Source organism: Seriola dumerili, unplaced genomic scaffold (assembly GCF_002260705.1).
Source record: "Seriola dumerili isolate Sdu_G_001 unplaced genomic scaffold, Sdu_1.0 BDQW01000109.1, whole genome shotgun sequence".
Lineage (NCBI taxonomy): Eukaryota > Metazoa > Chordata > Actinopteri > Carangiformes > Carangidae > Seriola > Seriola dumerili.
This window is the reverse complement of record NW_019174364.1, coordinates 1,275,396-1,299,254: the sequence shown is the minus strand read 5'-3', so window position 1 is coordinate 1,299,254 and position 23,859 is coordinate 1,275,396. Positions and strand designations below refer to the sequence as shown.

General features: G+C 40.0%; 1 protein-coding gene across 1 annotated transcript; it reads left to right on the top strand.

Moving 5' to 3' along the window:
• The first annotated feature begins 934 nt into the window (after positions 1–934).
• LOC111222933 (calcium/calmodulin-dependent protein kinase type 1-like) lies at positions 935–19,881 on the top strand. The gene is made up of 12 exons (XM_022746855.1): positions 935–1,001; positions 2,358–2,476; positions 11,626–11,757; positions 12,769–12,843; positions 13,339–13,477; positions 13,591–13,717; positions 14,018–14,093; positions 14,178–14,290; positions 14,384–14,462; positions 15,046–15,133; positions 15,296–15,470; positions 17,200–19,881. The coding sequence occupies exons 2-12, from the start codon at positions 2,391–2,393 to the stop codon at positions 17,301–17,303; spliced, it is 1,194 nt and encodes a 397-aa protein (XP_022602576.1). The 5' UTR covers positions 935–1,001; positions 2,358–2,390; the 3' UTR covers positions 17,304–19,881.
• Positions 19,882–23,859: the final 3,978 nt, after the last annotated feature.

The window sequence follows — 23,859 nt, the reverse complement described above, 5'->3', positions numbered from 1 at the left end:
TATTTGTTTAACACATGTAAAAAATGTATGTGCTTTACACGAAACAGAAAAGCATTTTGAAAATAGACAACACAGGAAACACAGGACAATATAAAACGACGTGCATAAATGGTATTTAAAAAGAGAAAGTAACAAAATGTAGCCTATTTTAGCCCTGAATCATTCAGTGCTTTATGAACCAACAAATAATAAAAATGAATTATTTCACAAATACAATGCCAGGAAGTTTCAGCAACAACAACAATAATAACCTTTATTTATTAAGTACTTTCAAAAACAAGTTTACAAAGTGCTTAAGAGAAGAAGAAAAAAAGCAGAGTGCACAGCATAAACTGAAGTTAGTGCTAAATTTACATAAGAAATACATAGTTCATAAGAGAAATTCTCTGTATAGCATGATTGTCATTTAACTGGCCGGGCTCCACCCCTCACACACCTCTGGTGGACTTTAGGAAAGATTAGACCTTTAATACCTTGCAAACTGCCTAAAGCCTTTTGGTTTGAGAGGTACTCATCCTCTTTCATTCTAGGACATATTTTTTATCATGAACAAACTAAATACTTTAATTCTATACATGCTGTTTGTGTGTTCCTTGTTAGTGCTTTGTGATAAATTATTCACGGTGACACGTTATTCCTGTTTTGAAAAGCCCTTAAAATTGTCTGCATACCCCACATACTCTGCTACAGCGACAGCATTACCCCTCTCTCTACTGCAAGAAGATTTCTTCAAAAATAAATAAATAAATAAATAAAATAACAAGCAGATGTACCAAAAAAGCTGTTCACATAACAGACGGTGGTTCGACTATCATAAGGTGAATCGCAGATCACGTTGTTAAGAGAACAGTGAGTGATTTTATGCTGCACTACGTCCACAGACGTCTGGTTTTCTTGACGTCAGGAGAAGTCTGAGCGGACCCAGCGCTGCGCCCAAGCACAACAACCACATCGCTCCCAGAGGGAAGGAGAACACATCACAGCTACAGATCGCCATTTAGGTATGTATTTTTTTCTCACATTTATATTTCCTCTGTCAACCGTGTATATATATTTTTTCTTTAAGCAATAAAACTTGAAGCAGCTTCCATGTCGCATATCTGCAGCCTCCTGATCTAACCTAAAGATGCTGCCTTCCTTTGACTGCCATACCCTTGAGCGCTGCAGTATAGGCTACGGTGCGCACACCCACACCGCCTTTTCTTTACTGTAGCTTACATGCATGATCACTACGACAAATAAAAAAATTAAAAAAACTCATTTCATCATTGCAGACATATTGCACCGGCAAAACCTTATAATTTCCATTTATCCTCCTGGTTGTCATTCACGCCCTGCAGCCTTAGTGCAGAGCACCTTATCAAATGTTTCTCAGTGGAATACAGTTTCCATTCGAGCAGAGCTCTTGTTGTATCTGTGGTTTTTTTTTCTTTCTTCAGAGCAAAATGAAGGTTTAAAGCTTCAGATGTTAAATATAGCACAGGTCCCCCAGCTGGTATCTGCCTCTACTGACCATGCGTTTGTTTTTGCGACGGTAGGCTACATGGTCCCTTTCTTGCGACCGTCTCTGCTGCACTGTTTGCCCTACTTTCAAGCTGTTATTTGTTGCTATTCATTGTTGCAAGGCCGGTTCTAAGCAAAGAAGTATGTGGTTACCCTGTGTAGTTTTTTTAGGGGGGTGGGAGGGAGGGGGTAGTAGTCATATCTTTATATCAGTGTGCAAGTTTATTTTTGTCTCTTGTTTCTGTTTTATGTGTCAGTCTGTTCTTAACATTCTCCTCAGCCTCATAAAAGTGTTCTCTCTAATGTATCCCATCTCATAAATGGAATGAAGAGCAAATATTTAAAGGAAAGAGAAAGAGACTGCAGCAGGCTACAGCTTCAATGTAGTGGTGTTAAAAACCCAAGCATGAGATGCAGCAACCAGAGTACTTCATCAGGAAAATCAATGGTTTATTTAATGACTGCAGGTTTTAAGCAACAGTCACATCAGTCAGACAAACTGTAATGGATCGATTGAACTGATGCAGAGGCAGAACATCTCTTGCAGTGTAAATACTCTTAATTAAGCATGTTAAACAATAGCAGAGTGAATTGTGGTGTAATATTTCAAGTCAAGTTTTAGCTATTACTTCCCCACTGTGTGCCAGAATGATGTGTTTAACAGAGACAACATCGGAAAGTGGTAAAAAAAAAAAAAAAAAAAAAACAAATATAAAACTACTGTAATATAGGCATTGGGGAAATTTTTTGTCTTAATCACTTATTTTCATGTAACACCAGAGGGCACATGTGGGGGATAAAACTCTACTCCGAGTCTATTCAAAGTTTTTAATTCTGTTCTTCTTGCCCCGTAGCTGTAGTGTGGCGAATCCGATCAGCGTTGTAGGATGCCTCTTGGAGAGGATGGAAATGGATGGAAAAAGAAGACATCAGACATCAAAGAACATTATGACTTCAAAGAAGTGCTGGGAACGTAAGTTGTATACTGTAAATTTAGTGCTGTTATCAGGACAAGGCTGGATTACCAACTGGGCAAAGTGGGCTACTGCAAAAGTGACCCTCAGACCCTCAGGGGCCCATGATCTCTCCAGTTTCACTGTGTGTCAGTCGGTACATAAATACCTGCGACATTTATTCAGGAACGGTGTCATTCTCTTCATTTCTTCCAGTCCTTTTTAGTGCCATTTACCTTCATTGGACTGTTTCCATTTGGCTCCATGTGTTGGGGTGGCTGCAGAGGTTTCAGCTGTGGACACCTCAAACCTTTTGAACATGAATTGAAAATGATCAACATAACTAGACAAACACTAAGAACATAATTTTGAACTGACCCTTAAATATGGGTTAGTCTAGAGGCCCTATTTTAGAGGATGCCCTTTGTGAAATCTGTTTTTGTTATCAGAGATTTTGTTGTTCTTACATGGATTACACGTTTAAATCAAAATACCAGCAAGCGTGGGATCAGGTAGGGAGCTGCCCATGCTGTATGCACTGTAATGGATGGGTACGTGCCAGTACCCACAGTACACAATTTACATAGTGCCGAAGAAACCAAGGGGTCACAAGGGGCCCATCGCTTAGTTTTTCCCCATCTGTCCATCCTGCCAGGGCTGCAGAATTTGAGTGTAGACTCTGGAGTCTGTCTCAAGAAACTTGATTGACATTTTGGATATGCCCTTCACTTATGTCTATTTTGACTTGTCTTGTTCTTGGCCACTGTTGGATGCTGACTCAACTATTTCCCAGTCCTCTAAAAGTATTCAAAAGTGCTTTTCCTCCCCTCTCTTGCCAACTTGATTTTCCTCTCAGAGGTACAAAGGCATTTTAAAGGGATTGCAGCTAAGTTTTATGGATTGACTGGTCAAAGTCACTACAAATAAAATGGCAGAATATATAAAAAGCATTAATAACGTAATAAATCTTGTTTTAGATGTGGCTTCGAGTTTATCAATCTCTGACTGTTGTTGACCAAGACCTTAAAAAAGGTCTTGTATCTGGAACTACAATTGTGTATGTTTGCACATGCAAATGTGCGGATGCGGGTATGTGAGGCCACTTACATGGAGTTATGTTTGTTATTAAACAACACCTTATTCTTTCTTCCTCGGATATTACGTCAGTATTTGTCAGGATGAGCAATTGTCTTTAAAAACTAAAGTGACCTGAACAGCTGATGGCAGATTCACTATCTTAGCCATTTCACACATCGTTCTATACATTTTTATCCATGTTAAATATAATAAAATCAAGAACCTAGATCAATCATCCCAGTATCGATAATGTGAACAGTTGTACTGGTGTAACAGAGGAGATGATATTTAGGCAGACTGACCTGCATAGTAGATCTAACTTGGTTTTGAGCTCTTGTTAGTGCACAAACATTTTTCTCTTTTCTATGAAAGCTGTGAAAGCACACATGTCGTCCTGCCACCTTCCCTGGAACTATGTGACTAAATGCAACGGTTCTTTTCTTACCACATCATGCAACCTAGTTAAAATTGGGATTCTGAACACGACCCCATCCTCTCCGAATGTGGGAAGCAGCTACACCTTTATCTGATCATGTGATGATTGACTGGGGGCATGTAAGAGACAGTTAATCAAGAGAAAACTTTTGACTGAAGATGACACAGACCTGTTACTGCAACTGCTGGCTGCAATTTGCCTGAAAAACCCCAAGTTCAATCCACCCACATGAAACCAGGTGGCAACTTATATTTCCTGTGGCCCTGATTACATTTTATATTGCTAGACAGCCTGGGATCCGAAATAGATTATATTTACATTTACATTTTGATTTAATATGCCTCTTATAATAAATTGCAGAATTAATCTTCAACCAGCTAGGGGGAAGGTTGCCTTGCAGACAGTAATGGTGAGGGCTGGACTCACACAGACCTGTGACTGCACGCTCCAGGGGGACAGGATTGAGCCCAGATGGTCGAGGGGCACATCTCCACCCCCCTCTAAAACCAAGTACAAGTGACCTAGCACATGTCCACCTGTGATGACACGAGTGTGCCATATGGAGTGTGGTTGTTTTCTTTCTTCTTGGAATCACACCTGCTTCCCCAGAGAGGCTGCACAGAATCAGATATTAATGACTGCACAACTCTGGTCCACATCCAAAAAAAGTGAACTATCAGTGGGTAGATGATGAGGCTGTCTGGGTATGTTGAGTCCTGCAGGAGGACGCCAAATAAGACTCCGTCAGTCTGTCTCAGAGCTGTGCATGCTGTGTGCAATGCACTTTGACTAGCAGGCTGTATATTTGAGAATTCATGACTGCTGCTAAACGCTGATAACTTCTGTTATGATTCCACCGAGACTTCACAGGAACTTAAAACAGTGACTGTAATTTAGAAGGATGATATTAAGGATTATGTAACAAGGATTTAAAGAGTCAATTGCCAGGATAGTATGTTCTCATTTCAGGAAAAAAGGAGAGAAAAAGCTGTAGTAATATTCTTTCCCTCCTGTCACTATAGCTGGACCTGGCAGAGGGCAGAATTAATGTGTTGACGGAAAGCTCCTTATGCTCGGAGAGGAGATTACAGTGGAGCTTTATCCAGGAATTCAGTGTGTGAAGTTAATTGATTTATGTTGAAATATTATATTCAGATCCGGCTAATCCTCACAGTTCTACCTCTGTTTGTAGTCCACTTCAGGACAAGCTGTCCTGAAGGTAGGGTTAGAAGATGAATAAATAAAAAAAATCCCCTCACTCTTCAGTTATCATGACTATCACTCTTTGATCACACCTGTTTTCTTTGTCATTCTCATTAACACTGTTAGGCTTAAACGATGTTATATACTGAGGATGAAATGAATAAGACAGCTCTGATATAACTCTTCTTAGAGATGTTCGTTGTGTCGTTGTCGTGTCTCAGTGCCACAGATTGAAAAAGTGAAACTTTTAAAGAAGAAATAAAAGGCAGAAAGTGAATAAATATGTTTCTTTTAATAATGATAATGAATATAATCGTTGAAGGAATAGTTTGACATTTTGGGAAAGACTCATCAATGTGCTTTCTTGTCGAAAGTTACATGAGAAGATTAATACCACTCGCATATCTGTACGGTAAATATGAAGCTACTGCTAGATACCAGTTAGCCCTCGCTTAGACTACTATAAAAACTGGAAACAGGCAGGAACGTAAGGTAATAAAATCCATATATCAGCACCTCTAAAGCTCATCTATTAAGACATTATATTGTGTTTGGATATATATATTTTTGGCTCATTCAGATAATCTAAAATGTAAACTTGAGGCCACCCCTATAAACGCAAATGTCTCTTGAGTTGACTGGGGGCTGAAGTTACATCATTGGTCAGCTGGCCGAGTGTTGGAGTTTCCCCATTGGCTGTTCAAAATGAAATGGTACAAACAGTTCCTATTACGTCATCAGGTGTGTTTACAGGCAATGTTACCAACCAGCTTTGGTCACTAGAACTTTTCAGATCCCTTTAGCAACTCTACAAAAGATTTTTTGGACGAACCTTAGTTGTTTCCTGTAGGAGAGAGTCACCAGTGATGCCCTGCGAGCGTGAAGTCAGGATTTCCCACTACAGGCACACCTCTCTATGCCTCTCATTCAACTCACCACACGGCAGCTGAGATGGACATGGATGAGACTCTAAATTTCTCTCTGAGTGATCATTTTTACAAGTAGCCAAAATCACAGAACAGCTGTTGTCTATAACTTGTGGATATGATGAATTTGTCAGATGATTTTGCGATTATAAAATCAGAATTTTAGCAGTGCAGAGCAGCAGCCTGAAAATGGCTGGTTAACAGTTAGTCTTAATGGGACAGGTTATAGTCACTATTTCAAACTTGTTTCATTGTCTGACGACATAAAATCATGTAAATAAGAACAGCTTTATTGGGAATTTAACTGTATTGAAATACTGTATATGTGAGTACAGGGAGTAGGAGAGAAGCACAGAGATAATGCAAATGCAATCGAAATGACCTCATGAATTTAATTAGCATATTACGTCATCTAGCAACATGTAGCGACTTTTTGAGGGGACTTTAGCTACTTTCCATTAAGAGGAGATATTTAAAGCGGTTCCAGTTTTCAACTCTCTCGTCAATTTCACATTGACCATACATGGTCCAGCCATACATTAGGTTTTGACATAGTCTTGTTGTTAAAGATAGGATAGGAGGAGAGAGTAGAGCAGCTGTTATTTTCTGTATCAACTCTTTATGCAGACATCATGTCTACCGTGTAAAATTTCATTAAATGTAACTTGAAATTACTTTGAGATAATAACTTTTGTCCAGGGTTTGGTGTTTTCATGTACTTAGAGGGTTAGTTAGGAGTAGTGATATTGATGCATGGGCATTAGTTCAGTTTGCGAGCCCTGTGGACAGAGATATCCCGGTGAGCTGGCAACTTGTCTGACAGAAATGAAGAGCATGGGGCCAGTTAACAAAACAATTTCAGACTGCAGCACAGCAGTTAATGTTAAAACCATCCACAGCAGAGTACTTCTTAAGTGTATTGCTGATGCTCAAATCTGCTTTCAGATCTCTCCATCACAAAACTAAAACTCAACAGTTTTGTGATGGGATGAAAGTAACATGAACACCCAAAATAATGAGCCCTAAGCAAGAAAACCTGCAAAGAGTTTCAGAATCTGGTGTTGACGCTCAGCAGGAGCAGCAGCCATTTTCTATGGTCCTAGTGCTTTTTGATTCATTATTAAATTGCATGTTTTTTAAGGATATTCAAACATACAGTAGATATTTAGCAGTTGCACTCAGAAACAGAGGATAACTAAAAATGATTTTTTTTTCATAGCGGCTTAAAAAAGAAAAAAAGATACAAAATGGGGCAGGGCAGATTTAAGAGCTACTGGAGTCCAGGTGGATCATGTGTAAGAGCATAAACATTGTGACTGTGTAGTACTAAACACTGTTGGAAAGCACTTGTGCTGGTTGGTTTGTTTATAGAGCAAAGCAGTGGAGCTAAGAGGTTTGACCTACACGTGACTTTAGTAGAGTAGATGGAGGACATACATTTGTATGATTGTTAGTGAATGGTCCAGAGGCGAGCTATTTTTTTGATGAATAAAAGATGTTAATTTTCATAATATAAGAATGGATCTGGAGATTGGTTTGGTTGGAATGGGATTATATTGTATGTCCGCACATATGCCACTGTTTTCTGTTCAACTCAGACACACACACACACACACACACACACACACACGCGCGCACACACTAACCAGCACACACACAAAATGGATTAGGCTAAAAAGAGAAAGCTTTTTTTGGAACTTGGAAGCATGTGAGGCTTGAAGGGAGCACTTGCATCAGGTGAGATCGATACACTGATGGATGGTCCTAGCTGTCTGCAACAGGTCCAAGGGGCCTGACTCTACCTGATTGATAGTGCATCTCGCTAATGCAAAAAAAAAAAAATAACATTATGAATTGTGGCAAACATCCATCATTGTGAGGGAGATGCAGTGAGCTTTAATTACATCAATCTCTTGATCGTGTGTAGAGCTGGGTGCAGCAGCTGTTCAGAAGTCCAAATCTAGCCTAGTTATAATGTCAGCAACACTGTCCCCTACAATTTTGGTCTAATACAGAAAAAGTTTATTTTCATTTAACCAACAAAACAAATGTTTCCCCCACCTTAACCAAAATGCTTTTGTTGCCTAGGCCTATAAACACAGAGCGGACTGTGGATACAAACCCTGGTCTCTGGTGCGACAGTCTTTGCACCTTGTACACCCATCTTCCAACCCTGATCACCTTCTGGTGACTCTGCTGCTGTTAATAAATGTAGCATTTAATCATTAAAAAACATAACCATAAGCAACTGAAATAAGTGACAAAACTATTGCTAGCTTGCTAATATAGAGCCATTTTAGATTGAAGATTTTCCGGGAGGGGGGACAGAGTCTCTCAACATATTAGGTCACACCTTACTAATAAGAGGCCTGGATCAGGCCCTACTCAGTCTCTTCATTTGTTTGCATCAGCATATTGATCTGCATGTGATATTGCCTGAAGTTATATTTCCATTTTTGACTCTACATCTGATGCCTTGATAACACTACATACCTCAAATTACCAAGCCTTATGCTAATAACATTTTGCTAAATGGCCAAATAATGTTAGCTATGTTAGCACAATCTTTCTAAACTCCATACTAGGTCTAAAAAACACATATTGATAAGAGGTCTTGTTAAATATAGATAAAATAAAGTGATACATATTGGCAGTTAAGTTTAATATATAATTTGCCCTCTTAAAAAGGTACAGTGAATTTCAGTTAATTGCTTTTGATTGGACAGTGCTAGCAACAGATTTGCACATTACCAGTTAGTCTCAACTAGTTTGGATATTTCTTAAGTTTTCATGGTGCATCTATGTATCTTATGGAGTTTCAGTTTATCTGTTAGTATCTCTATAGATGCTGTGGCAGTCTTGTTCATGTGCACAAAAACAGCCGAGCTGACAGATGCGTCAGATATGAGTCTTGAGACCAATGACTCATGTGAAACTTATTTATTTGAATTTGTTAGCAGCAAGTTAACATGTGTGCCAGAATTCTTTACTGGCATAAAATAGATAGAAAATGATATGTCAAAAATTTCAGTGGCTTGTTGCTGATTGCTTGTGGAATGAAAGAGACTGAAGAGACTGCAGTCTATAAGGCTGGACAGTAACATAAACCAATTTTACTCATGTCTAATGCAGAGATCTACACATTAGTGCTTCACAAAATCTCATTAGTTCAGAGTAACAGCTACAGTAGCTTCCTCTTTTCCTCCATCCTGTGTTCCTCTCCCAAACCCGCTGAGAGCCCACCCCTACTACGTCTCCAAGGAGAAATGAGCAACTGGATGGTTAATTACAATGTGTCTCACGGCAACAGTAGAAAAGTGTGTGTGCATGCGTGTGTGTGTGTGTGTGTGTGTGTGTGTGTGTGTGTGTGTGTGTACATCCTCTTCTAGCTCTTTCACTTGCTCTCAGTCATTCTGTCAGTCAAAAATATTGGGTGAAATGATGCAGACATGTAGTTCTACATAGCTTTTCAATTGTCAGTCCAGCTCACATGCAGTCACACGATCGTATACGAACAAACTATATTTCATTTCTGGGATTTTTTCTTTCAGAAGTTGTATTACATAATAAAGGTTTGAATAATAGGATCTATGACCGTGGATCAGGTCACATACAGTATAAACTGTCGATAATATTTGCTGTAGTACTAGCATACCATAAATTGCTCTAACAATATTGTAGAGTAATCACCATCCTCTGGGGACCATGAATATCTGTTCATTGCATCTGTTCATGGCAATCCATTCAATAGTTGTGGAGACATTTAAGTCTGGACCAAAGTCTGGCCAAAGACTGACATCGCTATTTCTCGATAGCTGCAGGCATCACTTGAAAACAACAGATAGCTGGATTTTGAGGATTTCATCGCTGTCACTGCACCATATTTCAGGGCTCATGTAAACCTGATGCAATTTTTCTTGCCTTAAATTGGTCCATTTTGAAAGCTAACAAGCAAAGCTTCCTCTCCATCTAAGAAATACTATATGTGTTGGTAATCTAATCTTACAAACAACAGAAATGCTGTTTTCAGTGAGGAAGTATTTCCCACATTTTCATGATATATTGACACATCAGTCCTCACCTTTAGCTTTCTGAGTCCTATAGCCTCAGCCCCCTGACTGTCCTATTTCAAACAGCCAATAAGACTAAATAGATTGTTCCTGACCGATAATAGAAGTTTAACACTCTCGACCCTCTGATGAAACCCTGGCAATAGAGGCTGCAGACTTAAACACATTAAAATGCTTTTATGGGTTGAAGGGAATTGGAGCTTTATGTGATTTTGCTTTGAGATTATTTCAAGGACTCTGTAAAAAAAAAAAAATGAAACCGGAGATGTGTGTGAGAATCGGCTCTCCTCTTGTGCATCAGCTTCACTATGCAAACGTTTCTGCTGCGCTGGTTCGTTGAGCACAAGATGGCCACGATACAAAGCCATCTCAACGATTTACCACACATTCACACTGAGCATTTATTATGACATGATGGGAAAAAAAAATCACAGCGGGGGAGGTTTACTGAGAAGCGGTCAGGTTGCACAATAACTCTTCAGATTAGGTGTTAATAACCATTAAAAGCAGAATAAACAGGGTCGCTATTGGCAACAGCAACTCTGAAGTCTGCATCCTTGTACTCAAGGTTGCAGACTTAAGTGTTAAGTTAAAGATGGTCCATGGTGTGACAAATGGAGAAGAAGACAAAATATATGCTACTTTGAACATCCATTGTGTATTGCATGATGGTGCTGTTTCACACACATGTAAAGGATCCCTGTGGTTGCTGACAATGTTCGTGCGTTCAGGCCTCCTCCTGAGCTCCCTCCCACGCTCCTGTGGGGAGACTGTGTAAATACACACTATTCTCGCTCTCATCATCACCAGACCATAATCCATAATGCAGTCTAGTCTCCCTCAGAAACAGCTACACTACATTTACTGCATCCATTATTGAATGGATTAAAAATAGTTGTTTTTTTTTTTCAAAGCAACTGCTATTCCTATATGTCTCTATGTGACTGTTGCTTCACCTCCCATAGCCTTTCTCAGTTCCCTAAACCTCTCAGTAATGTCACCATTTTTAATTATTCATCCACACACACACATGCACCTATGCCCCACAAACACACACCCAGATGGTTGATTGCAATGTATTAGGAGATCTTTTTTAAAAATACCAGTGTTAGGGTTTGGGTCAGTTGACAATCAATTTCATGAGGTCACAAAAATATCTAAAAACTCAATCGCACTTAAAAGATTTCAAGAAGGATTTCTTGTTATTATCTCCTATTGTGTAACACTCTCAAGCCATCATCGCCTGCAGCCGAGGAAGAATGAGTCCTACTTTCCTTTAGCTTTCTGATCTTGTCCATTTCACCCTACACTCCCACACAGTTCTCATTCTTTCTCTAATGTGTGCATGTGTGCATGTGTGCATGTGTGTGTGTGTGTGTGTGTGTGTGTGTGTGCGCATGTGTGTGCGTGTGTGCGTGTGTGTGCGTGCGTGTGTGTTTCCACTGCCTCTCTTTTAGGGGAGCTTTCTCCGAGGTGGTTCTAGCCGAGGAGAAGAGGACCCAGAGGCTGGTGGCCATCAAGTGCATCCCCAAGAAAGCGTTGGAAGGCAAAGAGAACAACATCGAAAATGAGATCGCAGTACTACACAGGTGATGCCACCGAAGTTCCTCGCGATGCCTCAGCTGTCACTTTACATCCAGCAGGAGGAATTAGTCAGTGCACACCTCTTACAACAATGCATGTACAGTTGCACAATATACATGCAAGGGGTCAATTGTATGGGTGACTAAATACATGGTGTCAGTAGAAACAGTAGGATTGTGCACCGGAAATGTCAGGAGTAAAGAAGATAGACCTATTTTTAGTGTCCCTGTTGCCAGGGCAACAGCACACAGAGACGGAGATGGTGTGGAGTTCCCCGCAGCAGTGTATTGAAGAAAGAGAAAGAGACATAGAGGGTGGAGAAGTGGTGAGGGAGGTAGGGTATGATAGAAGGAGAAAGATGTGGAAGAATGGAGTTTGGCCATACACTCAAAGTCACCATTAAAGAGATAAGCGAGTGACGAGAGCGAGAGACATGAAGAAAGCTGAAAAATAATCAGAGAAAAACAGAGAGGGATACTCTCATTCCAATAAAAGTCACATTAGCCCCTTTCAGCTGCTGCTGTGTTAAAGCGATGGTGAGTTCACACGCTCTCAGCACCACTCGAGATCCAAGAGAGACGCTTGACTGCCTGTTCGCTGGTTTATGACAATAAATGATCCAAATCAGGTTTCTGTGTGCAAGAATGGCATTTTTTCACAGTCATTCTGTCAAGCCATCGCTATAATATCCAAAGCCGTTCTTTGTCAATGCTTCCAGCCTCAGAAGCCAGTAACTGTCATTCTCAACAAGAGGCAGTATCCATCTTACGCTTTGCTGTGTTTGTTCTTACAAATTTTGTCATTTTGTATTTTTGGGGAACAGTGTAAACTGACGGGCTTTCCAATAAAAAAAATAAAAATAAAAAAAGAGAGAGAGAGAGAGAGAAAGACAGAACAGAAATCTGAATTATGCTGCAAGAATGCCATCTGGTGACCGTTTGACAGTAAGCATTAGAGAAATGTGGCACATTTTCATAGATTTTGACTGATGATTTTTGTCTACTTCTTTTCCTCAGAATCAAGCACCCCAACATTGTTTCACTGGAGGACATCTTTGAAAGTACATCTCACCTATACCTTGTCATGCAGCTGTGAGTTGTCCTTCCTCTTTGTCTTACAGAAGGACCGATTATATGACGGAAAGCATGCAGTTAACATGCAATTGTGAATTACTGTAAATTTGAGTTGAAACATTTGATTTAATTAATTATTTTGACAGAAAATGTATCAATTTATCAAGCAAAACTGCCACAATATTTGCTGATTTTCTCTATTTACATAATTGTATGTTGAATATCTTTGGGTTTTGGACTGCTGGTCGGAAAAAAACAAGACATTTCCGCATGTTGCCATGGAATCTGAGAACTTGTGACGACCATTTTCCAGGCCATTTTCCACTTTTTTATGTCATTTTATTTACCTACAATTTAATATTGGTAACTTTAGAGAATAAAGATATGTGGGTTAAAACAGTGTTTGGCTGAAAACATGAATATGAAATCATTCATTAATTGAAAAAAAGACTGATTTAACTAGTGCTCACACTAAAGGTCAGGGACTCTTTTCCCATGATTTTCACCTGCCAGGGTATCTGGAGGTGAGCTGTTCGACAGGATCGTGGAGAAAGGTTTCTACACAGAGAGGGATGCCAGCCAGCTCATCCACCAGATCTTAGATGCAGTCAAATATCTCCACGACATGGGGATCGTCCACAGAGACTTGAAGGTATCGTACTTCATGAAAGACAGAAACGTAACAGCTCAATCTGTCTTACAGTTCGGCCCTTTTCCTCACATTTTCACACCCTCCTCTTTGATCATGTCTTCTTGTGCTTGCAGCCAGAGAATTTGCTGTATTACAGCATGGACGAAGACTCCAAGATCATGATCAGTGACTTTGGACTGTCAAAAATTGAGGGAGCAGGCAGTGTCATGTCCACAGCCTGTGGTACTCCAGGTTATGTGGGTAAGGCGTTTATTCCTCTCGTCGGTCAGGCTCTCCTCACCTCCCCCCTCTCTTTCATGTGAGCTCGGTACTTGCCGTTTCAACTGATATCCCCTCTTCATTCGCTGCGCTGTGAGAGGCTCTTTCATCCACGACTGAGTCAGTTGCAAGTGTTTCAGAAGTGCTCTCTACCTGTTTAACGTGACCTACCACATCGCATGGTATTACTGAAAGGTCAAGATAACTTGAATTCACCCTCGTTGCTGCTGCTGCTCATACATTTTCCATTCCGTGAATGTGTGTGCCGTGTGTGTTTCACAGCTCCTGAGGTGCTCGCTCAGAAGCCGTACAGCAAAGCAGTGGATTGCTGGTCCATAGGAGTTATTTCATATATCCTGTAAGTCAGAACTCATTTATTCCTGGGAAGTATGAAAAGTGCTACTTCTATAGTTTTGAATGTGCTCCAACACCTCTCCCTCAGGTTATGTGGATATCCTCCGTTTTACGATGAAAATGATGCCAAGTTATTTGAGCAGATTCTGAAAGCAGAGTATGAATTTGACTCTCCGTACTGGGATGACATCTCAGATTCAGGTACTATCATTTACTACAAATATCTTCAGGAGATCCAACACTGAAATCTAAGAAGTCCGAGGGTCCTATTACGTGATTTTTTTTTGTTCACAGCCAAAGACTTCATCTGTCACCTGATGGAAAAAGACCCTTTGAAGAGATATACATGTGACCAGGCCCTCCAGCATCCATGGTAAGAAAGTCAAGAAATGTGCAGTGCTGAAACTATTTCTCAATTACTTGATTGAAAGACCTGACAAACGATTTCAGTTTTAATTGAACTGAAATTAAGCACCAGCAAATTCAGTAAGAGATTAATCTATTAAGACATTTATCAGGCAAATTACTGAAGTTTTTCTAGCTTCATATGAGAATTTGCTGCTTTTATATGTTTTGTATTATTGTAAAATGATCAAGATCACCTTGTCAATGGACTAAAAAAAACAAAAACAAAAAAAAATATTATTTTGAAGAAATAATCGATAGTAGAGCTGCAGCTAAACATGTTTTCATTATCGATTAATGTGTTCATTATTTCCTTAATTAAATGATTCATCTTTCTGCCTATAAAATGTTATCTGACCAACAGTGCAAAACTCAAAGCTATTCCGTTTACAATCACACACATATGAAAAAAAAGAAAAGTATCAAATCTTCGCATTTGATAAGCTGGAACTAATGTGAAAAATGATTGGAACAATTAATTGATTAATTGATAAATAGTTGATGATTAATGATTAATGCTGTAAATTATCTAACATTTGGTGACTTTGCAGGATCTGTGGAGACACAGCTCTGGACAAGAATATCCATGAATCTGTCAGTGCTCAAATCAAGAAGAACTTTGCCAAAAGTAAATGGAAGGTCAGTGCCTTGGCTGAATCACAGCACAACCTGCTGAGAGAGCAGTATTAAGATTGGCAGGAGTTAGAGCACATCTTCTTTGCCTTTGCTGTTTCTGTGTCTCACTGGCTGTCAGACGCAGAAGGTTCTTTTTTTTCTTCCTCTCTGTCTGTGTCCATGTAGCAAGCATTTAATGCCACAGCGGTGGTACGCCACATGAGGAAGTTGCAGCTGGGCACTAGCCTCGAAGGACCCAGTCAAATAACTCCTACCAGTCCCTGCCATGGACATCTGCTCCCAGAGGAAGAAGAGGAGGAGGAGGAGGATGATGATTTGGGGAATGGGGAGGAGGAGAGCCGTAAGTTAACAGTTCACAGTGAATGAACAGACACTTGCTTTGAATCAATTTCAGACGTGTGAACTCAGTAGCCAGGAACGTCCCACGACAGCACGTGGTTAAAGTAGGGCTAAACGGTATACAGAAAAAAAAAATCATATTGCGATTATTTTGCAGCGATTGTGATGTGAGTCACAATTTCAGTTGGAATGGTCATTTTTTACATTTCATTTTGATGTGATTTTTGTTGGGTCTTGTTCCAAAAATGCATCTGTAGCATCACAATGCTTTATTTATGGTCTGTTGTGACATATTTTACCTTTATCCAAAAAGTTACAGCTCCTGGGATTTGGATATTGCACTTGGCAATTACAATCATATTTCAATGAATTGTTCAGCCCAATTTGAAAGCAATGGACATTTAGGATGGATGGATGGATGGATGGATGGATGGAACGATGGATGGATGGATGGATGGATGGATGAATGGGAATACACTTATGCTATCTTCCCATCATATCAGAGTTACCATAACTACCAGTTTCCGACAGGTAAGTAGCGTTCACATCAACAATGAAGTCATAATTACATCGGAGAAACATGAATCTTGAAAGCTCTGATACATATCCAATAGAGGGGTGAGGGATAGAAAGGGGGATGAAGCAGTGAGGTCAGTGGATGAAAGAAAGGGATAGGAGGGTGAGTCGAGAAAAGAGAAGAGAGGATGAGTTAACGAGGTATAAGTTGAGCAGAGGTCCCTGCTCCTGAACCAAAACAATCAGGTATTTTTAAACCAGGGTCTTATTCTCATAATTGTAACATTTGGTCCTGCTAACTTTATACCCGCCACTTCTGTGATAGAGATTCAGGAGGCCTCCAGCAAAACACTGAATATCAGGGCAAAAACCTCTTTTCAAATAAACAGATATTTTACATAAAAAATTTCACCTTTTTCACGCTTGGCTCTGAGTCTGACCAAACGTAAACACATAAATGAGCATCCAGGATTAGCTATTTTTGCTAACATGTATTACTTATCGTCACATGTATAGATTTTATTTGAACAGACGTAAACAGATATCACAGAAATGGATTTGTAGCTGTAATCGCCTCTCTTACCATATATGGAGGCTGTTTGATCCAGCCAGATCCTTCCAGTTGACTTTGGGGACAAGAAACAAAATTGTTACCGTGGCAATGTTATCAGAGCCACACATTTGTCATAGCTATACAGCCATTATCACTCTGTTTTTGGACACCAATAGATTTTCCTCACCACTCAAATAGATAGAGACAAATAGATAAAATGGACAACCTTGTAAAATGCCTTATGTAAAATGACATCCTCCTCATCATAGCTTGCTATATAATCAACCATTGCACTAATTTTTCTTTAATATCCTAAGAAGAACAACAACATGATAGGAATAGTGAGTTGTTTGGTGACTGGATGTTCCAGAAGTAGATCCCCATGCAGTTAGAAACATTATCTAATCCATGTGGCTGTTTACTTATGGTCTCAAAGACGAGCATTTGAGATGACTTCTGAAAAATTGACATTTATTTGGAAAGCTTTAGGAGGCTCTCGCAATATGCCCAATTTCCTGTGGGCGGCTGTACTCAGATGTGATTGCAAAGGTATTATGACCCACAGGCGGAATAGCCAAATGTATGAGAATAAGTCCTTGGTTGAGAAGTACCAGAATTTCCCTTTAAATTCATATGCTCCCTGTTTTGCTCTAACATCCAGTGTCCCACTATGAGGACGGCCGCCGCGGAAGCAATGAGGGCAGCACAGATCGGGACAGCCTGAGGAGCTGCACCTACTGCTGCAGGCCAGCCAGTCGTGTCTGAGCACAACCTCCCGTTGTCATGGTGACATTGTGTTGTCCCTGGAGCACCCAGAGCCCACCCGCCCAGTCTGGCCAGGAATGCAGAGTAGTTATCAGGCAGTGTCCACCAGAGTACATCCACAGCGAGCAGCTCACTGTTACGGTGTGGAGAAACATACTGTCCAAGTGTTTGTCCAAAGCCACATCCTGACTCAAATATACACAAGTTTTAGCATCGTTGCAGAACAATATGCAAGGCGACTCCAAATGGACAGCGACTATGATTTAAAAAAAGAAAAAGGGCCTATCTGCATGATTATCCTGAAATAAACCCCCTTAGCAGCCCTAACATGTAGTCGTCCTTTGTGCAGCTGTTGCAGACAGTGGCCACTTGGCAGCGCGTACATCACAACAATTTCTCCTGGATGTTACCTTCAGGAATGATCAAAGCCTCTGGAGTCTTAATCAAAGACGAGACAGTGGCCTAAAGGCAGTCTCCTTCATTATTTTTGTTCTCACATTATCTGTCACATCTACCTCTAATCACAGTTACTTGTGTGTCTACATCCATCCGGCCCACACACTCTACATTACTGGCAGCTTTCTCCAAAAATCTGGCCAGACAGGGCACAAAGAAGAGGGGAACACTTTTTAAAGGGGAAACAGTGCTGAAAGCTACTCCTGCATGTCTTTATACTCTTTACCCATCAATGTGACTCAGTCACTGACCAAGTAGCTGTTTAGTTGAATAGAGTTAATCGCAAGGCGTCTACCGATTCCACCTGCCCATTTGTTCTGTTTGATCACTCTTGTCTTTTTTCTCACATTAAGTGTCATTATTAAGTGTTTCTGTATTTACTCCTTTTGTTTAAAGCCTTTTTGGAAAGGAGATACGTGAAAGTGGAGGGTACCTCTGGGGGTTATGGACTCTATATTCTGGCTCAGACTGGGTTTGTGAAGAGTGGTTCTGACCTGGAGTGTCTGCATGCTTCTGTCGGGGAAAACATAGAAATGTATGAATATCAAAAGGAGACTTTTTTTTGTTTTGTTTTGTTTTATGGCTGTTCTGTTACCAGAGGCTCAAACTGAGATCCCTGTAAGTTTGTCAAACACAAGAATCTGACCTTCCTCCCTGGACGAGGAGAGTTACTTTGAAGATGCAATTATGCTGAGCATCCACAATGCATGGGAAGAAAATGATCATATTCATGTCACGCTCACCCTCCGTGTTCTGTTTCTGACAATCCGCCGGCTGTCAGTCTCTCGGTCTGGCTCAGGCCCGTCTAACCCTGAGTCAGAGGGATCTCAGTCTGGGCGCTCCGCCTGCTCTGTGCTGTGCACCTCTAGTGGAAGAAGTTTTGGTCTACTGTTTGCATGACCTGGTTAAATATGTTTACATGAATGATGATCAATTAGTATAAACACACATGATTATTATTACTCTGTTGTATTGAAAAATGATGTAATACTGTAATTTTGAGCTATATAATGTGAAGTGAGTAACACCAGAAGTAATGTCCTTGACAAAGTACAACACAGCACAGTGGACTTATCATTTGCATTGACTCTGATGGTCAAGTCTCTACCTGAGTGACATTTCTCCTGTACTATGATTATTTCCATCTCAGAATATTCTTTCTGTCTTTTCTTTTTTTCCATTGCTCATGTAGAATTTCTGAAACTATTTATTCCTGTCTGATACCAAGAAAAAAAAAAACACATATCCCAATTTTAAACAGGTGCCAGTCACAGTACAAAACATGAGAGAAACAAAATCATTGTGCTGGAAACATCTCCTGTCTGCCAGTGTGCAAGCTCTTCATTTGTCCTCCTGAGTAAAAGGACTGCAGTACTAAAGCCATACAAGTGGGAATGTTTTACTGTAGACTCAGATATGTCATCTTCTTTTAAAAATGTGACTCAGATGAAGGATTCTGCAAGAGATTTAACACAGAAAGGACAGATGAAACAACTAATAGCTAAAAGTACTTTAATTCTGATATCATACCATACCATTATTAATTTAAGGTATGTCATGACATAATACTGTATTATTAGTTAGCTGTAGAGAACCAGTCCGTAACATTTTGTTGAATTTGATAGAATTTTGTTGCCCACATTAAACCAACTCCCTCGATCTGTCATTGATACATACAGGTCCATAGTACAGTAACAGAGGGCAATCACTCTGGATTTACATGACTGTAATTGTGGAAAATATGCAAACTGTGTGTGAAGGGCTTCATGTTAACTGTTAGCTAGCCAATGTTGATGACTTTGATAAACTGGCTATTATTTGTTTGGTAATGACCTTCTGTTGAACCTTACCTGGGATTTGTTTCCACTTGGCTGTATTTTGGGGTTTTCTTTTAATTTGTTTTGTTTTTTTTTAAAGAAAAAAAAAGCTTATTTTACCCATTACAAACACATCTAAATGCATAAAGAAACACGTGTATATTATATATATAAATATAAGTATATATTGTATATCCTTTTTTGTAAAAGCTGTTTTGAGCTACAAATGTATGGATGCAATGCATCATGGGTTATTGAATAAGATGTTAGAAAATACAATGATTTGTACCCACAGAGATATGATTGCAGGAAATGAAATAAAACTTCCTTGTCTATGCATTGTGTGTTCCGTCGTTCCACAATTACTTCATGTCAATTACACAGGAAACACTGCGGTTTGTACAGAATCGATTCAAACACATGACCTATAAAATGCAATGCATACAAAATATTTACCTATAACTTATTTTACATCTTTACTCCTTCAGTTATTTAACTCCTTCTTCCATTGTCATACCGAGTGAGGAATATGCAAAACCTATGAGTCTAAAGATATAATGGACACAATGAACACGTGATATAATGTAACCCAAACAGCACTGCTGTAAATTAGTGTTGAAAACGACCACAGTGGATCACTGTGATGGATTGCAACAGACATTGTAAACATTTGGGGTTAGGCTTAAATTGTCTGATGTTACAATTTTGAACATAAGTGTGGGATGAATTTGGAATAAACAGCATTAACAATCTTGACATCTATTTTTGTTTTCAAAGATTTAATGTTTAAAGTATATTTTTTTTGGGGCTTTTTATGCCTTTATTAGATAGTACAGAAGAGAGAGACAGGAAATGGGGAGGCAGAAAGAGGGTGAATGACATGCAGTAAAGGGCCGTCTGATGCAGGATTTGAACTGGGGCCGACTGCAGTGAGGTCTGTAGCTTCTACACATGGGGCGCCTGCTCAACCCACTGCGCCACTTGACGCCCCAAGATTTAATGTTTAGATGACAAATCTACATTTAAATCCAGACCATAATAATATGTGCTGCTCTTACTGAGCAGACACAGATCCACAACAAGGCCAGGCAAATGTCTTCACGACTCTAAACTGAATATTAAGCCAGAAGAACAGAAGAACATTTACTCTAATGATATAGAATTTCTTTAAGGAATAGCATCATAGGATACACAACATGGACATCTACTGTAATGATATCGTACAGTATTTTATTTGATCTACTCTTGTCACTCTGTTCTCATTTCCTCCTCTTTTCTTCTTCTTTCACTCTCTCAGCTCCAGTCATCTATCCCTGGAAATGTTCTCCACACAAAGAAAATATAAAACGAAAGGAGTTTTAATATTTCTGATCATAAACTGAAGATGTAAAAATATTTAATGCATATCTTATTCTCTTACATCTGCTCCACCTCTGCTCTCCTTCAACACATCAACACATTTTCATCTCCTGTCTATGAAGGTAGATTTGTGATATTTGTGTGAACAGACTGACAACCAGTGAGTAAATGTTTAATCTGTGAATGTAGGCTAAAACACCTTCCACAAATACAAAAAATACATTTGTAAACTCAAAAATATCTTGCAAATATAAAACAGATCTGCAAATACACTAACAAACTCCAAAAAAAGAAAAAAAACATATCTGTGAATACATTCAATTAATTTACTAATAAATGAAAAGCACTTGTGAATATCTTCGAGACATTAAAACTTTCAAACAGACATTTGTCAATCAATTTCCTATTTGTGAAGCGAAAAAGCATTTGCGGATCTCAATTCTACACTTGTGGATTTGCATTTTACACACACAGAGTTTTGAGACAAACTTTCCACCAGTCTAAATGAAAATCCACTTGTATCACTAGGCCACTTTCGGAAAACATTCATTGCAACATCGGGGAATTTTAACCACGTTAATCCCACCTCTCACCTGACTGGCTTCACTCAGTATGTTGACTGCCCCGCATGGGAAAATAAGACACTTGATCAGTTGTATGCAAATGTCAAGGAGGCCCACACTGCTTCAGCTCTACCACCACTTGGAAGATCAGATCATAATCTGGTTTTTCTTCAGCCTTCCTACAAGCCCTGTGTACTGAGGCAGGCTGCAACCACTCGCTCATTCAGGAACTGGACGCCCAGAGACCAGTGAGTCTCTAAAGGACTGTTTTGAGTGCACAGATTGGAATGTCCTGTTGGAGTCACAGGAAAATGATAACAGCAAGGACTCTGACCTTGATAGAAGGGTTGAATGTACCACGGACTACATTAACTTCTGTATGGACACTGTAATACCAGCAAGGTACACTGGACACTGCTTTCCAAACAACAAACCCTGGATCACCAGTAACATCAATCAGACATCAACATCCCTCCTCAACCAGAAAAAGGACGGAGGGTGGAGACAGGGAGAAGCTCAGGTGTGTGCAACATGAGCTTAAGAGGAGATTAAAGCAGGCAAAGGAGGACTACAAAAAGAATGTAGAGAGGAAGCTGCAGCACAACAACACCAGAGAGGTGTGGAATCTGACTATAAAGAGAGGAACAGCCAGGCAACATCAGGTGATGTGGACAAGGCCAATGAGTTCAACCTGTGCTACAACAGGTTTAACAAAGCCTCACCTTTTCTGTCTCCCACTGGTTTAGCTGCAGCTTCTCCTTAAGGCATCTGCTCCACAACCTGACACTACAGCTGCAACTCCCTCCACACTGGGGTCAAGTCTCCTGTCCTTTACAGCGGAGGGGGTGAGGGCGGAGCTCAAGAGGCTACGTCCTGGAAAAGGAACAAGCCCGGATGGTGAGTGTCTGAGGCTGTTAAAGGACTGTGCAGTCCAGCTGGCTGAGCCCCTCCAGAGGATCTTCAACTTCAGCCTTCAAACAGGGAGGGTCCCGGTCCTGTGGAAAACATCATGTCTTCCTCAGGTACCTAAAGTAGGGCGACCAGCTGAGATAAATGACTACAGACCAGTTGCCCTCATATCACACGTCATGAAGACTCTGGAGCGGCTGCTTCTCCACCTTCTGAAGCCACAGGTTGAACACGCACTAGACCCCCTACAGTTCGCCTACAAGGAACATGTTGGAGTGAGTGATGCGGTCCTTCACATGCTCCACCGGGCCCATTCTCACTTGGATGAGCCAGGTGGATGAGGATTATATTCTTTGATTTTTCAAGTGGGTTGAACACCATCCAACCCCCAATTCTAAAAGACAAGCTGGAAGGGGTGGGGTTGGATCCCTGCTTCATGTCCTGGATTGTGGACAAGACGACCACAGTGCGTCAGGCTGGTTAACTGTGTCCTAGGGACAGTGATCAGCAGCACTGGGGCTCCACAGGGAACTGTTCTGGCTCCGTACGGCAGACTTTAAGTGTTTTGCTGCAATCCCCAATGCTCTGCAAGTTGTCAAGCATCCTATAAATTGCTATTTTCCCAGTGCAGTACTAATAGAGCTCCACTGATTTGTCAGTCCAGTCAGAGAGACTGAGAGGAAATGTTGAAGTTATATTATAAACTTCATATAAGATTTGGGGCTTTCGGGAAAAAACATCCAGGGCTGCAGCCCCATAGGCCCCTATAGGTAGATTATTCTATGTGCAGACTTTTTAAAAATAAACATCGGCTTAACTTTTCTGATACACAGAATACACTTGTATGCTGATGACATCATCATGACATAAGAAGAGTCTTTTCCTCAGTTAAAAACTGTCTTAGATTAGTATAGAAATAGATGTATTTATACTAAAACGTATCAAATTAATGTTAAGAATAATTCTATTAAATGCTCATTTAATGTCTCTCAATCAGCAGTTCTCAGTAATACTCAGTGGTGACATCAGACACCTTCCCAGACAGATTGGGTCATGATACGTTCAGACAAATATAGCTGACCTGATTGTTTGACTAGTGTACTGATGATACTTGTGTATTGATGACTTCTGACTGACTGTGAAAAAAAAGTGACATGTGCGAGGGAAAACTGAACACACCCAAAAAGAAGTTAAAAAATAATAAGGCAAACACTCACACATTATGGTGACACATCCTGTTTTCAGGTGGAATCACTAATTTCTTTTTCATCTATGCACACTTTGATTTCTGACTTATTAAAGCACAGTGTTACAACAGAATATCTGGTTCTGTCTTTGACCTGTTGATGTTGCCTTGATCATAAACACTGTGCTGTATAATCTATTTATTCTACAGGTTTTAAAAAAAAAAAATAAACACTTAAGCTCCAACAGTGAAGTTCATTCATGTCT

Excerpts from the sequence above, each read along its gene's own strand:
- LOC111222933 (XM_022746855.1), top strand. The coding sequence starts at position 2,391 with ATGCCTCTTGGAGAGGATGGAAATGGATGGAAAAAGAAGACATCAGAC. Across the intron at positions 14,291-14,383 it reads GGATGACATCTCAGATTCAG|CCAAAGACTTCATCTGTCAC; the intron begins GTACTATCATTT and ends TTTTGTTCACAG. Across the intron at positions 15,134-15,295 it reads TTGCCAAAAGTAAATGGAAG|CAAGCATTTAATGCCACAGC; the intron begins GTCAGTGCCTTG and ends GTGTCCATGTAG.